Source organism: Mastigoproctus giganteus, chromosome 8 (genome assembly GCF_048544385.1).
Source record: "Mastigoproctus giganteus isolate SK-2022 chromosome 8, ASM4854438v1, whole genome shotgun sequence".
Taxonomy (NCBI): Eukaryota; Metazoa; Arthropoda; class Arachnida; order Uropygi; family Thelyphonidae; genus Mastigoproctus; species Mastigoproctus giganteus.
In genome coordinates, this window is record NC_143582.1 from 105915683 (window position 1) to 105933195 (window position 17513).

The following is a 17513-nucleotide window of genomic DNA, read 5'->3' on the forward strand; positions in this document are numbered from 1 at the left end:
GTAATGTTCCAAGTAATGCTTCATTACTTGACTGATTATAATAATATATTGTGACCTTACTGTATTTCACAGAATCAGAGAGGATCACTAGCAAGAAAGTCGCAGCTAAATTTTGAAATGCTGCCAGATTAGTAGCAAGAAAGTCGCAATTGCTATTTAGTACTGTGTCAACGTTTTAGTAGGGTAAAGTTGAGAGTAGGGGCTGAGATTTTGAAAGGAAAGACACCTAAAATTTGCTCAGTGTGATGTGAGCATAGCTTCACCTTGATTATTAGCAAAAGACTTTGGCCTCCTTTTAGCAGGTTTCTCATTGATATTGCTAAACTAGCTTTCTCGTGCTGGTCTATTAGAATCTACTGTTACAGTTTAATTCATGTCGAATCAATCCTTTTAAAAGATAACGTATGAAGATGGCCACAAATCAAAATTAAAGTAAAACAATAATGTTGATCACTGATTAAAAGACCTGGGTGTAATGTTTGATACTAAACTGATCTTCCTCCCACACCTTATGTATGTTACAGTTGAATTACTTTAGAAGCCTTCTGGTACTTCATTATCAAATTCCTTTCCCACACATCTCTAGGTTTTGATTATTACAGCTGACACTTAATTTTTGCTATTGATAGCTTTCAACATCTATTTTTATTGTAAATACAATAAATTCTAACAAAAAATTATTCCAGCTGAAATATTAAACATTACTTCAGCTAGCTGACAGAACAAGAACGGTATTCAACTGTGGCAAAACTACAACATTAAACAGTGATTAAATACAAAGCCCAAATTTTCTCTTGGATACAGGACTAAACATAAGGTAGCTTGGCAGAAAAAGAGTTGAGCTGTATCCTTGTGCTCTAGTTTGCTTTTAAATTATTAAAAGCTTGAGAGTCACTGAGTGTGTCATTGCTATATGCACTGTATTGTCTATAAAATGTTTTGTTATTTATCAGTGAAAAAGATAATATCATTGAAAAAAGATATTAAAGCGCTAAGTTTCTCAGCTGAATACAGAGAAGTGGAGACCAGCAACTTCAAAAATTAAAATTACGATGAGCCATTTTCAAGTTTGCTTCCAAAGAAATTGATTATCATAACCTGTATTAATTAACAAAATTCATTTGGATAATAGAGATCCTACCATAACAAATAACACTAGTAATATTTACCACTCCAAAGCAACTTCTTACAAATTCATATACTTCTTTTCAAAAGCAGTTTTTGCTATGTGGAAAAACAATCATATTAATGACAACAAGATATGAAATAAAACTGCCAGTGAAAATGAAACAACAGTAATTTAACTTTTACTACCAGTCGTTTCAAGATGTTTACTGTGCCTGTGACTAGCATGTTGCTGCTGTGACTGTTTATCTAGAATAGCCAGCTGTCATCTGTTTGTGTTCTGGAGGAATATTTTTTTTTTTTTTTAGCGTACGACTTAGGCCAAGCCTTTTGACTGGGTTTGTCATTCTTTTGTCAGAATAAGTGTTTTTTTAGCATTAGCATAAGTAGAGGCATAGGATACAAGAAAGCAAGCTTATGCAGCATCACCCAAAAAAAAAGAAAAAAAAAACTCTCCCATTTCACCCCACTGTTCATTCAAAATACCTGTCCAGCTCAGCCTTAAATTTATTTAGGCTATAAACTTCCACAACAAGGGAGGAAGTCTGTTCCACCAACCAACTACCTGCTGGCTAAAGGCAAACTTCACACATCTATCCTCAATTTGAATTTATGCCCTCTCAGGTAATTATTCTGAGCAAGAGGAAGAATCCCATCCTTTCCTGCCTTGAATGGTTTGAGCATGCTCAAACCATTCAAGGCTTTATATACCTCAGTCAAATCACCTCGCAGATGCCTAGTCTCTGGACACTGTAATTTGCAAAACTTAAACCTTTCTTCATAAGAGCAAACCTTTGTTCCGTTCACTAATCTTGTTGCCCTTTTCTGTACTTGTTCCAATAGCTCTACATCCTTCCTAAAAAGAAGCCTCCGGACCTGTATGCAGTACTCAACGTGTGGCCTGACCATTGCTTTATACAAGGGGATAATTACCTCCTTATCCCTGCTAGAAAAATTCCTGTATATAATTGACAAGACACCATGAGCTACTCTTGGAGGTTTCTGCGGGTTTGTGCAGGCATATCTGCCTGCACAATCAGCCCCAGGTCCTTTTCGTTCTCTACTTCTGTCAGTTTAGTACCACAGAGTTGATACTAAACTGACAGAAGTATAGTACAACAGAGTTGATACTTTACTCTGGGGTTACTGCTTCCCATGTGTAGTACTTTACATTTGTCAATGTTAAACTTCATTTGCCACCTCTCAACCCATCTGCTCAACTTTTCTAGATCCTGTAGCAGCAGCGTACTGTCATTAATGTCATTAACAACCCTGCCAACCTTTGTATCATCTGCAAACTTGGACATTAAGCATGATATACCATCATTCATATTATGTATAAATACAGAAAACAACAATGGACCCAACACTAAACCCTGAGGGACTTCACTTATAACATTAGTCCACGATGAGCAGTGTCCATTGATTACCACTTTCTGTCTTCTCCCACTCAACCATCCCTTTATTCATAACACCAATTTGCCTCCAGTGCAACACTGCTCCAATTTGCTTAGCAGTCTTCCATGTGCAACAGTATCAAAAGCCTTTCTAAGATCCAAATATATGATATCAAAGTTATTCCCTGCATCCAGTTCTCTTCTGACCACATCATAGTATCCAATCAAATTGGTCAGGCAAGACTTCCCCTTAACAAAACCATGCTGTGTCTGAGCTATAACTGAAGTCTTGTCTAGATGATCCTGCAGTGCTTCTTTAACCAGTGCCTCCATTAATTTTCCTGGAACAGAAGTTAAACTAACAGGTCTATAATTACTTGTGTCGCCCTTTGATCCTCCTTTGTGAATTGGGTCACATTTGCACATCTCCAGTCCATGGGTACCTCCCCTGAGTTCAAAGAAGCTCTCATAATTATGGTTAGAGGTTTGCTTACTTCCTTTGCTGCCTCCTTTAATATAACTGGATAGATCCCATCCACCTTGGGTGCCTTTTTTATGTTTATCTTGAACAATTTCTCCTCCACTTTCCTCTCAGTTATTACTAAATCATCTAGTTCACTGCCAGAGTTTAATTCACTTCTTGCATTCCCCTCACTAAATAACTCCTCGTGTGAATGTAGATGCAAAATACTCATTTAATTTGTTAGCCAAATGAGCAGGATCATCAACAGTTGAACCATCAGTATCCAGGGGACCAATCTGATTCATCCCTTTCCTTCTAGAATTTACATAGGTAAAGAACTCTGCTGTTTTTTTTTGCATATTTTGCCAGCCTAATCTCCTTTGTGACTTGGTTACAGACCAGCTTATATCTGTCATAGGCTTCCATGTCGCCCATTAATTTATATATATCCCATGCATTTTTCTTCTGTGCCGTATGTCTCACTATTCATCTGACATCCATTTAGGCCTAAACCTTGAACAATATTTTTTAGTTGGTATATAAAGCCCAGTAGCTTCCAAGATAAATTCTTTGTATGCTTCCAATTTTGTATTTGCTGTTGGTAACATCATCAGTTGATCCCACCATATAGAATATAAATACGGTCTCAGACCACCGTAGTTGCCTTTACGAAAGCAAAAACCCTTACCTTTATCCCTGATGGTAGTTACCTCCTTGAGTAAATCCCACATCAGCACACTGTGATCACTGCCACCTAGTGGTTCCTTTATCTGCAAATTCTTAATGCATGAAGAATCACTACTGATAATCAAATCGAGAGTATTTCTCCCTCTAGTTGTCTCCCGAACATGCTGATGTAGAAAACATCATCCAGTAAATCCACAAGAGCCTTGCTAGTGTGTGAGTGACCAACCCACAAATACCAGTCAATATATGTGAAATTAATATCCCCCATTATAAGACACTCTGATTTACTGGCCTGCTCTATTTTCCTGTACACTTTCTTATTATGCTCCTCAGAGTCATTAGGCCTATAACACACTCGTACTCTCAATTTTGATCTCCCAATGATTATGTCACACCAAACTGACTCAACACTGCACTGTCCAGCGATGTTGACTGGTTTCACTGCCTTGGATTTTGTGTTTCTCAACTAAGAGCATAACCCCTCCCCTCCCTGTCTATCCTTCCTATATGCAGTTAGGTTAATCAATGATTCATCTCTAACAGAGTCTCTCCACTCGTTTTCTCATAGACGTACTGTTTCTACTGCATGCCTCTTCTACAGATACTTCCATGGGCACTGTTCTTCTGAATTAGCTTCTATAATTCCCGCTCTCTCTTTCAAAGCAGTCCGAACATGTGCCGCCACCAGCCAACATCCATTTACTGTCCAACTTCAAACCCACAGAACCAACTTTTCATCTTCCTCATTTATTCATTCAACTGCCATTTTCTGTAACAACCTTCCTTCATATGTATTTCCTGAAAATTACAATCTACAGAAGTTCAAATCCAATGTAAACAAATATCTTCTTTTGTCTTCTCAACCTCCAGCCCAAGCACGGTACTAAGTACTATAGGTTCTAATACCTCTCGTGTTTGGGGTTCACATAAAAAAAAAAAAAAAAAAACATTGTATTCTCCAAATTCCAGTTCTGCATTCCTTATATCTGTGTGACACCACATCTCTGATATCCCGACAATATCTGCCTTTGATGTTTTGAGAAATACCTCAAATTCATCAAATTTTAGCATTAAATCAGCTCACACCAACCATAAGAATAAGTATTTACTGTAACTAAAATATTTACATATTAAAATAAAATAAAATAAATATTTACAAAAACTGCTATTATATTAAATTAAATTATATACATGTAAAAACATTAAAACTGTGATAAAATCCTTGAGATAAAATACACTAAAATGAATCGGATTAAAAGCGATAAAAATCTCTGGAGCTTTCGGAAGCTTCCGCTTCCTTCCTCAGCAGTAACAAAACTTCCTGCAGCACGTCCATATATAACAGGCTCACGGTACCTATACACGTGGTGCAGTTGGCGCATGGTCTGAACTGGAAGCGGAAATAGCTCGGGAACGTGTTAAGCAAAACCGTTCATCCGTACTTAGGATGATAGTTTCAAACAGAGGATGCATACGCATACCTCTGTCCCTATTCATAATATTGTGGTCGATTTAATGCTAAAATATGAATTTTCCCAACCTCAGAGGCCCTTTTCAGGATTTCATCAAATTTATTTACCAAACTCCTAACATTGGTGTACATGCAAGTATACCTGCAACTGTTCCTTTTCTTATCTACCCTAACACAACCCATATGTTTACTTGTACCACAATCACTACCAGCAGTCTCTGAAATACCCTCCATCTTGTTTTTCAGGCTGCTGCTCATTCCAACAGAAGCAGTGCAAGAATCACTTTCACCTCTGCCAGTGGCTACTGTTAATCTATTAGTCCTTGTACCCAATATATCCCCCCAAGCTAGCAGTTTTCCGACCCACCGAACACTGCCTCGATAGCATCAGCAAATATTCTTGTACCCTTTCCATTTAAGCGTATCCCATTCCTGTAGAAGTAGTCTCTCCTGTTAACAAATACAGACCAGGCTGAAAAAAAATTCTACCCCTTGAGCCTTGCATAATCTTTCAGGGCCGAATTGATCGACAAGGTTCTCATCTTATACTCCCTCCTATCGTTTCTGGGCAGAATAGCAGACACTTTCAAATTCACGGCTTTTTTTCAACAGTGACCCAAATTCCTAATTCACGGCTTTTTTTCAACAGTGACCTGTATTTGTTAAGTAATTTCACTGATATCCTATGCTTAATATCATTAGTGCCAATGTGTACAGCAATATCACCTTTTGTGCCCTTAAAAGATGATATCCGCTCTACAACGTCATCAACCTTTTTCCCCGGCAGACATGCCCTGGTCGTGTTCCACCTATCCTTTTACATACCATGTTCCCCATTTCCATGACAATAGAGTCACTGACAACTACTAGTTCAGTGGGACAAGCACATTCTGCCTTGGGGGGTTGCTGCTGTGTTGCAGCAACCCCCCAAGGCAGAATGTGCCTTGGGGGGTTGATCACCTTGCAAGCTCTGGCAATGATCACCTTGCAAGCTCTGGCGTTGATGCAAGCTTGAGGGCTTGATGGGCCCCTCAATTTAGATCCTTTCAGGGCATCCACCCCATCCTTCAAGCTCTAATATAGGCCCATAACAATGCTGAGTTGTCATTTTATTTGTTTGTTAGATGAGAGATATTTATCGTGTGTTGTTAGTACTTTGTATAACTTTTGGTTGAAGACAGAAAAGTGCTTATAATTATCAGGTATGTGGATCATTTTGATCCCCATGTTTTTTTTTAGGTTTTTTTGTGTGCTTAAAAATCAATAACTGAAAATATATTTATGATGTTTGATTTGAAATTTTATTGTTTTTCCACAGCAAAAACTGCTTTTGAAAAGAAGTATTTGAATTTATAATAAATTGGTTTGGAGTGGTAAATATTACTAGTGTTATTAGTTATGGTATGATCTCTATTATTCAATTGAATTTTGATAATTAATACCAGTTAAGATAATATGGAGGCTTAGAGGGGGAACAGGTATTCTATATGTTATCAGACACTCAGTCTAAAACACTGATGGATCCGATATCTTTCTATTACACAAGATTTAGGAGAAATCCCGTTGGCTTGTCTCCCTAAAATCCATTTATGCACACCTTCTCAATGGTAAGCCCTGTTATGTCACTTAGGTGACAACGAACATGTAGAGTGGTTCTCTTCAAGATGCCTGGTCAACGTGAAGAGGAAAAGACCAAACTCTTTAGCATATGACAGCACAAAGAAACAAATGGCCCTCTGTCCCCAACGTCTTTCACTTCCCCTCTTATGGCAGCAAAAGGATCAGAGTGGAAGCAGAGGGTGCTAAGAATCTCTGGGTAAGACCAGGCTGCCATGCACGGAAACTGAACTTGGCCTGTTACAACGTAAGATCACACATCGGTGAAAGCAGGATATTAGAGCTGGAAAAGGAATTAGAAAATGTGAATTGGAATATCATCCGCTTGGCTGAAACAAGAAGAAGAAATGAATCACTTATATGTTTATCAAGTGGAAATCTGCTGTACACCAATGGAAACAGTGAAAGGAGTGAAGGTGGAGTTGGGTTTCTGGTCCATAAATATTTAAAAAACAACATTTTGGAATTCAAAAGTACATCAACAAGGGTGTCAAGAATAATACTCAAGATTTCTAAGAGTCACAAGCTAAAGGTTATAATGATGATCAAGAGTTATAATGACGAGCCATGATGATCAAGAGTTTGAAGAAATGTACACCGAAATTGAGTCTTCTAGATGAGCAGAAAACCTACTACACTATTATTATGGGGGACTTCCATGCTAAGGTTGGAAAAGACAAAACAGTGCAGAAAGGGGAACTATAGGAAATTTTGGAATTAGTGAAAGAGGTGAAAGACTTGTAGAATTTGCAGAATCTCAAGGATTGTCAGTAATGAACACTTTTTTCAAGAAAATGGGTGAACAGAAAGTGGACATAGAAGAATCCAAATGGATTACCAACTAATGAAATAGAATTCATCCTCACTATACCCCAGGGGCTCACATCTGGTGAGTATGGGCTTGGTACACCCAAGGTCCTGAGCTGGATATCATCATTCTTCTCTTTCTTGGTGATTCCTTTCTATTTCTTTCTCTCTCTCAGGGTAACTTGGGAATTTTTTTTTTGGCTGGTGCAGCATAAGCCTTGGGCTTCCTTGCACCATATGGCTAATAATAATAATACTAATAACAGAAGATATATCGTGAATGATGTTACCGTCGTGAATAAGGTAAATGTTGGAAGTGATCACAGAATGGTAAGATGTACACTTGATATAGATGTAGGAAAGGAAAAAACTGACTCAAGTAAATAATACAAAGGTCTTTGAGATAACAGAAGAGTAGAAAAAGCAGTATGTACTGGATCTTAAGAACAAGCTTGAGCTTCTGCAGACTGCTCAGGATCAAGATATCGACGAGGAATATTACAACTTTCTGAAAGTGATAAAGCCCAAGAAACATATAAGGAAAAATAAATTCAAAGAAGAAATAAAAATTAGTCAAGAAACACATTATGATGAACTGAGGGCGACAAATGAAGAGCAAGATAAACACTGACAAGGAGAAAATTGAGTATACTGATTTATGCAAAGCCATTAGAAAGAGACTCAGAGAGGATATAAGAAGATTTAAGACAAGAAAAGTAGAACAAGCATTAAGGGAAAACAAAGTACTTAAATCAGCAGCCATGAGCAGTAATACAGAAAGACAAATGATACTGAAACTGAAGAATAGTGATGGCATACTTATAAATAGCAGAAGACTACTATAGAGAATTACACAAGGAGCAAGAGAATGATGCCAGCAGTGGGGAAGATGGATCGCAAATTAGCAACACATACGGCATACCTGATATTCTTCCTGATGAAGTAGAACATGCATTGAAGAAAATGAAAAATCAGAAAGCCCAGGGGGAAGATGAAGTTACTGTAGAGTTGTTAAAATTGAAAGGAAGAGACAACACAAAAACTGGCAAGGCTCTTCACAAAGTGCATTAGAAAAGGTGTGATGCCTAAGAAGTGGAATAATGCAATCGTAGTTTTGCTGCATAAGAAAGGAGATAGATCAGAAATTGTAAATTTTATACCAATTAGCTTGTTATTCCACATCTACAAGTTGTTCACAAGGGTAATTAATAACAGATTAGAAAGAATACTTGATGAGAATCAACTGAAAGGGCAAGCTGGGTTTATGATAGTACTGTATTCTCAACTATGAATCACCTTCACATAATATCAAAGCTAATGAAGAAAGCAAATGAATATAAAACACCATTATGCCTGTCATTTGTGGATTATGAAAAGGCATTTCACTCCATACAGCATAAGGCAATGTTTCGGGCACTGGAAAGACAAGGCATAGATACCCCATATATTATGATTTTGAAGAAAATATATGAGAATGCTACCTCCTTGATAAGACTAGACAAAGACAGTAGCAAATTTAAAATCAAGAAAGGAGTTTGACAAGGAGACACAATATCTCCGAAGCTGTTTACTGCTACCCTTGAGGAAGCTTTCAGAAGATTAGACTGGTTGCAGAAAAGCGTTAATGTGAATGGAGAGTACCTAAACCATTTATGATTTTCAGATGACTTTGTGGTCATAAGCCACGATCCCAAAGAATTAGGGGAAAATCTTAATCAGTTATGCACAATTAGTAAAGATTTTGGTCTAAAGATGGCTAAAACAAAAGTAATGATGAACAAGTGTGCCACAGAATGGGACATAATGATTGAAGGAGCAGTAATTGAAAAGGCGGTGTCATATATTTATCTCGGACAAGTTATTAGCTGTAATAATGATAAATTGCTGGAAGTCAAGAGAAGAATAAATTTTGGATGGATGGCATTCAGGAAATATAGTCACATACTGAAGAGCAATATCCCTGTTTGTGTGAAATGTAAAATAATGAACCAATGTATACTCCCCACCATGACTTATGGAAGTGAAACTTGGGCACTCACCAAAAGAATGGAAGAGAAGCTGAGAACTACACAGCGAAGAATGAAACGAATTATATTGGGAATCAGAATGTTAGATAAGAAGAGAAACACATGGATTAGCAGCAAACTCAAGTAAAGGACATTCTTATCAAAACCAAAAACTAAAATGGTCTTGGGCAGAACACATAGCTCGAAGTCATGATGACAGATGGACTAAGAAAATAACAGAATGGTACCCAAGAGGAGCTAGAAGAAAACGTGGAAGACAACGGCGGAGATGGATAGATGAAATTCTTGAGTTTGTGGGTAGTAAATGGATGGCCATTTGACAAAACAGAAGGAACTGGAAAGTTGCTGGAGAGGCCTTCATCCTGCAGTGGTTTGAAAATGGCTGATGATGATGACGATGAAGATAATAAATTTCTTCGGAAGCAAAAACACACCCTTTTTAAATAAAAAATCAGAAAATTCTTTTGAAAAGAGTTAGGGTGGCCATAATTCAAGTACAGTATGAGTTTCTTCAATTAAATTTTCAACTGTTTAAAAATTTCTTAAATTCAGTTGAAGCTGTTATGGATATTTAAAGTTACATATCAATATAGATTATTATTATATAATGATTCACAGTTTTTATAATTTTCTCTGTCTGTTTTTCTCCCATCCTCCAGAGGTCGATTAAATGTTTTGGCTAATGTTTGTCGCAAGCCGCTCGAACAAGTATTTACCCAGTTTAGTGGATTGGAACCAGCAGATGAGGTAATTTAACATGTTTTATCATAATATAAGAAATAATATGACATATAATAGTATATCTACATAATTCTGTATATTATCTTACATTATTAAGAAGATCATCTCCTTAACTGAAAACAAGTAAAATCCATACAGCATCTTTGACAAAATTAAAGTTATCTCTGTCTATTTGGAAAAATTAGTATAAGAGAGCTTTATTCATAATGCTAGTAATCACTAAAAAACTAGGTACATTTTCCACTTCTTTGTTTTAAGTTACGGGCTATAAATAATAATTGATGTCTGTTTAAACTCTGGATGGTCAAAGCCATAGAGATCACAATTTCATTGTAAATATTTCATTGCAGCCTACATTACAATAATCAACACGTAAAATGTTACGAAAATGAAAATACCCAATTTTGACTAATTTTATGCTGTTGAACATGAAAATCACATCAAAATTTGTCGATTGGCTCTTGTTTTCAAATTTTATTATCGAGTTACTCTACATTATCAACTGCGGGTCTTGCCAAAACGCATGCTGACACTGCAGTTTCAGTACCGCCCCACTCTTACTATGTGATTTGCAACTGTCGCTTCACTCTGCATCAGGTGATAGGTTGTCACCTCAAATGCAGCTTCAGCTCTGTTACAGTAATCATGGAATGTGACTGGGTGATTTGTTCTCACTTAATGGTTGTTCTCTTTAAGATTCATATTTTTGTGCATCATTTGTGTTGTTTTAAGATTAATATGCCCTGTACTTGGGAATAGTCTGGGTGACTTTTGTTACATATGTATAGAAGTCACATTAGCTTCAAGAAAGCATCCTTTAACTCAAGCTATAAAGATGGCCTATATTAGCATTAGTAGAGGAATATAGCATCAGCCAAAAAAAAAAAAAAAAACACATACCCATTTCACCCATCGATTCACTCCAAATGCTTGTCTAGTTATGCCTTGAATTTATTTAACTTGTTGACTTCCACTATAAGATATAGAAGTTCGAACTATCAACCACCCCGTAGCTAAAGGCAAATTTACACACATATATTCTCCAATTTTCTTTCTCAATTTCAATTTATATCTCCCTTCAGATGAGTAATCTGAGCAAGAGGAAGAATCCCATTAGCCTTATACACCTTATACACCCATTCAGAGCCTTATACACCTTATTCAGATTGCCTCACATGTGCCTAGTCTCCAGACCCAGTAATTTTAGAAGAATTTAAACCTTTCGTTGTAAAAGAAACCCTTTGTTCCATCCACCAATCTTGTTGTCCTTCTCTGTACCAGAAATTCTACATCCTTCTTAAAATGAGTACTCCATACCTGTATCCAGTACTCAAGGTGTGACCTGACTATTGTCTTATATAGGGGGACAATCGCATCCTTATCCCTGTTAGCAAAGTTCCTGTATATCATTAGCATTAGTAGAGGCATATGATGCAAGAAAGCAAGATCATGCCGCATCAGCCAAAAAAAAACCCTCACATTTTATCCCTCCATTCTTTCCAAATGTCCTTCCAGTTCAGCCTTAAATTTATTTAGACTATGAACTTCCACAACAAAAGATGGAAGTCTGTTCCACCAATCATTTCTGATTGGTAGAACAGACTGTGTGGAATCAAATTTTCGCACAGCTATTCTACAACTGTCTTTCCTCAGTTTGAATCTAGGTTCCCTCAGGTTCTTAATCTGAGCAAGAGGAAGAATCCCATCAGCATTCAAGGCCTTATACACCTCAATCAGATCACCTCGCAGGTGCCTACTCTCCGGGCGCTGCAATTTACAGAACTTAAGCCTTTATTAGTAAGAGCACCCCTTTGTTCTCCCTCACAAATGATGTTGCCCTTCTTTGTACTTGTTCTAGCAACTCTACATCCTTCCAAAAATAAGACCTCCAGACCTGTACACAGTACTCTAGGTGTGGCCTGACCATTGACTTGTACGAGATAATCACCTCCCTGTCCCTGCTAGCAAAATTCCCCCATATATCATTGACAAGACTAGCGAACTTCATATTTGACTGCATAATTTCCTCCAGGTATTTTTTTACTTTCCACTTCCCTGAGTGTAGTATCACACAGTTGGTATGTTTCTCGTGGGTTATTGCTACCCATATGCATTACTTTGCATTTCTCAATATTAAACTTCAGTTGCCACTTCTCAGCCCATTTGCCCAACTTATCTAGATCCAGTTGGAGTAGCATTCTATCTTTACTGTTGTTAACAACCCTGCCAAACTTGGACATTATACCTGATTTACCTTCATCAGTATCAATGACGAATACACAAAGCAACAGTGGGCCCAGCACAGAACACTGGGTAACTCCACTAATAACATTTGTCCACGAATAGTAGTGCCACTGATTACCACTCTCTGTCATCGCCCACTCAACCATCCCTTTATCCATTTAGCAACTTACTATTATTGTCATGCCTCTCCAATTTGTGCAGCAGTCTTCCATGTGCAACAGTATCAAAAGCTTTCCTGAATTCCAAGTATATGATGTCAAAATTATTTTTGACATTCAGTTGATTTCTGACCACATCATAGTATCCAATTAAATTGGTCAGAGAAGACCTTCCTTTAACAAACCCATGCTGTGTCTTAACTATTGCTACAGTCTTATCCAGATGATCCTGCAATGCTTCTTTAACCAGTGACTCCATTATATTCCCTGGAACACAAGTTAAACTAACAGGTCTATAGTTACTTATCACCTTTTTAACCCCCTTTGTGAATTGTTGGTGCATTTCCACACCTCCAGTCCATGGGGACCTCCTTGAATCCAAGGAAGCTCACATAATTATGGCTAAGGGTTTGCTTACTTCCTTTGCTGCCTCCTTTAATATAACTGCATAGATCCGTCGACCCCTGGTGGATATCTTATGTTTAACTTCAACAATTTCTCCTCCATTTTTTTCCGAGTTATCTCCCTGTTAGAGTTTGATTAATTTCTGTCATTCCCCTCATTGAATAACTCCTCATGTGTGAATGTAGATGCAAAATGCTTATTCATTTTATCAGCTACCTGACCATGATCATCAATAGTCAAACATCTATGTTAAGTTGTCAGATATGATTCATCCCTTTCCATCTAGAGTTTATATCACTAAAGAATTCTTTTCTGTTTTTCTTTGCATCCTTTGCCAAAGATTTCTCATAATCTACCTCCACCTGCTTAACCTCCTTTGTGACTTGATTACAGACAAGATTATATCTGCCATAGGCTTCTGTGTCACCTGATAATTTATATGCATCCCATACATTTTTCTACTCTGCCACGAACCTAATTAATTCATCCATTTAGGCCTGAGCCTTGAACAATATTTCTTACTTGGAATGAAAAGCCTAGTAGCCTCCCTGAAGGCTTCCCATTTAGAATTCAATGTTGGTAACATCATCAGTTGATCACAGTGTACAGAATTTAAAAACTGTCTGAGACCAATATAGTCAACGTTATGAAAGCAAAAGCCCTTCCCTCTAGCCTTGATGGTAGTTTAAGTAATTCCCATATCAGTACATTGTGATCACTGTCACCCAGTGGTTTCTTTATCTTCAAATTCTTAATGCATGATTAATCACTGCTGATAATCAGATCACGAGTATTACTCCGTCTGGTTGCCTCTTGAATATGCTGATGTAGAAAATAGTCATCCAATAAATCCACAAAAATCTTGCTAGTGTGCAAGTGACCAACCCACAAGTTCCAGTCAATATCTGGAAAGTTAAAATCCACCATTACAAGACATTCTGATTTACTGGCCCACTTGGTTAGGCCTATAACACACACACCTAATCTCATTTTTCCTTTCCCAGTGCTTATGTCACACCAAAGAGACTCAACGTTGCATTGTCCACCAACATCAATTGGATGTACTTCCTTAAATTTTATGTGTTTCTTAACTAACAGCATAACCCCTCCTCCCTTCCTGTAGACATTGTACTTCCAAACTTCCATTTCTGCACTGCTTATATCTGTGTGACACCATGTCTCTGATATTTCAACAATATGTGCCTTTAATGTCTTGACTAGCACTTCAATATCTTCAAATTTATTAACTATATTGGTGTACATGCAAGTATACATGCACCTGTTTCTAATCTTAGTTATCCTAACACAGCCCATGTATTTATTTGTTCCACTAATGATGCCCAACTGTCCTGGAAATCTCCATTGCCTTGTTTTCCAGGTTGCTGCTCATTCTAATAGAAGCAGTGCAAGAATTGCTTTTGCCTCTACTTGCATCCACTGTTAACCTTTTAGTCTATGTATCCCCCCCCCCAAGCTAGCAGCTTTCCGATCCACTTAACACTGCCTTGATAGCATCGGCAAATATTCTTGCACCCTTTCTATTTTTAGTGTACCCCGTCCCTGTAGAAGCAGTCTCTCCTGTCAACAAACACAGACCGGGCTGAAAAAAATTCTACCCCTTGAGGCTTGCTCAATCTCTCCAGGGCCGAATTGATTGATAAGGCTCTCATCATTTACTCCCTCCTATCGTGTCTGGGCAGAATTGCAGACACTTTCACATTCAACCCTAACTCGCAACTTTTTTTTCAACATTGGCCTGTACTTGTCGAATAAATCTGCATATCTCTTTCTGTTAATGTGATTAGTTCAAACGTGTACAATAATATGACCTTTTGTGCCTTTAAAAGATGATATCTGCTCTACAACATCATCAACTTTTGCCCCTGGGAGACATACCGTGGTCCTGTTCCACCTATACTTCTTGCATACCATATTCCCCGTCTCCCTGACAATAGTGTCATTGACAAGACACCACGAGCTACTCTTGCAGCCTGTCTGCACTGTTCAGAAAACTTCTGTACTTGTCGAATAAATCTGCATATCTCTTTTCTTTCTGTTAATGTGATTAGTTCAAACGTGTACAATAATATGACCTTTTGTGCCTTTAAAAGATGATATCTGCTCTACAACATCATCAACTTTTGCCCCTGGTGGACATACCGTGGTCCTGTTCCACCTATACTTCTTGCATACTATATTCCCCGTCTCCCTGACAATAGTGTCATTGACAAGACACCACAAGCTACTCTTGCAGCCTGTCTGCACTGTTCAGAAAACTTCATGTCAGACTGTACAATAACCCCCAGGTCCTTTTCATTCTCCACTACTCTGAGTGTAGTACCTCCCATTTGGTACATTACTATGGAGTTACTGCTACCCATATGCGGTACTTTACATTTGTCAATGTTAAACTTCAGTTTCCACCTCTCAGCCCATCTGCTCAACTTTTAAAAATCCTGTTGCAATAGTGTACTATCATTACTGTCATTTACAACCGTGCTAACTTTCATATCGTCTGCAAATTTAGATATTAAACCTGATATACCTTCATCAGTATCATTGATAAATACTGAAAACAACAATGTGCCTTGGGATCTCCACTAATAACCTTATTTCCTGAAGCGCAGTGTTCATTGATTACTGCTCTCTGTCTTCTCCCACTCAACCATCCTTTTATCCCTTGTAGCTTGCCCTTAATGCTGTACTGCTCCAATTTGTACAGTAGCCTTCGATGTGCAACAGTATCAGTGGCTTTCCTAAAATTCAATTATAGGATTTCAAAATTATTTTTTGCATCCAGTTCTTTTTTGACCACATCATAGTAACCAATCAAATATGGCAGAGAAGACTTCCTCTTAACAAACCCAGTGTCTGAACTGTAACTGCAGTCTTGTCTAGGTGATCCAGCATTGCCTCTTTAACCAGTGACTCCATTATTTTCCCTTGTACAGAAGTTAAACTTACAGGACTGCAATTACTCATGTCATCCTTTGATCTCCCTATGTGAATTGGGGACACATTTGCACATCCTCAGTCCATGGGGATCTCCCCTGACTACAAGGATGCTTTCATAATTATGGCTTAGGGTTTGCATATTTTATTTTTTCTGCTTTCTATAATATAACTGGATAGATCCCATCCACCTTAGAATGCCTTTCTTATGTTAATTTCTCCTCCACTTTGCTCTTAGTTATACAAAATACTAATTCAGTTTGTGAGCTATCTCAGTAGTTCGTCAACAATCGAACAGTTAATGTTAAGGGGTATTTATGCAGGCAGATGTAAAGTTTTATGAGCAGTGCAGACAGTCTGCAAGGGTAGCTCATGGTGTCTTGTCAATGAAATACAGCAATTTTTCTAGCACGGATAAGGAAGTGATTATCCCCTTGTATAAAGCAATGGTCAGGCCACACCTTGAGTACTGTATACAGGTCTGGAAGCCTCATTTTAAGAAGGATGTAGAGCTGTTGGAACAAGTACAGAGATGGGCAACAAGATTAGTGAATGGAACAAAGGATTGCTCTAACGAAGAAAGGCTTAAGTTTTGCAAATTTCAGTGTCTGGAGACTAGGCAACTGTGAGGTGATCTGATTGAGGTGTATAAATCATTGAATGGTTTGAACATGCTCAATGCTGATGGGATTCTTCCTCTTGCTCAGAATAATCGCCTGAGAGGGCATAAATTCAAGTTGAGGAAAGACGGTTGTAGGATAGATGTGCGGAAGTTTGCCTTTAGCATGCAGGTGGCTGATTGCTGGAACAAATTTCCATCTGTCTTTGTAGAAGTTGATAGCTTAAATGGATTCAAGGCAGAACTTGACAAACATTTGCAGCGAGTGGACGGGTGAAATAAGGTTTTTTTTTTTTTTTGACTGATGCTATATAAGCTTGCTTTCTTGCATCATGTGGCAATGCTAATGCTAATTACTCCCTTGTTGCCTCTTGAACATGCTGCTGTAGAAAACAATCCTCCAATAAATTCACAAAATTCTTGCCAGTGTGTGAACAACCGACAAGTTCCAGTCTATATCCTGGAAGTTAAAATCCCACACTCTAAGACAATCTGATTTACTGGCTCACTTGATTTCTCTCTAGAGTTGTTCGTTGTACTTATCAGAGTCATTAGGCCTATAACATACTCCTACTCTCAACTTGGTTTTCCTAGTGCTTATGTCACACGAAACTAATTCAACAATACACTGTCCACCCTTGTCAACTGGATTCACTTGCTTAGTCTGTTTCTTAACTAAGGGCATCATCCCTCTTCCTCCCCTTCCATCCTGCCTATCCTTTCTGTGCTTATTGTTCTCACCAAATTACAATTCTTCATTCATTACCTGTGTGTTACACCATGTCTTTGATGTCTACAAC

General features: G+C 37.9%; 1 protein-coding gene across 3 annotated transcripts in view; it reads left to right on the top strand.

Moving 5' to 3' along the window:
- The window catches only part of LOC150081753 (2-oxoglutarate dehydrogenase complex component E1-like), a 1213922-nt gene that overhangs the window by 392527 nt on the left and 803882 nt on the right, over window positions 1-17513 (top strand). For all 3 annotated transcript variants that reach the window (XM_090378853.1, XM_090378854.1, XM_090378852.1), the window contains exon 7: window positions 10254-10341. In XM_090378853.1, the coding sequence (XP_090234979.1) occupies window positions 10254-10341 (88 nt within the window). The remainder of the gene's footprint in view (window positions 1-10253; window positions 10342-17513) is intronic.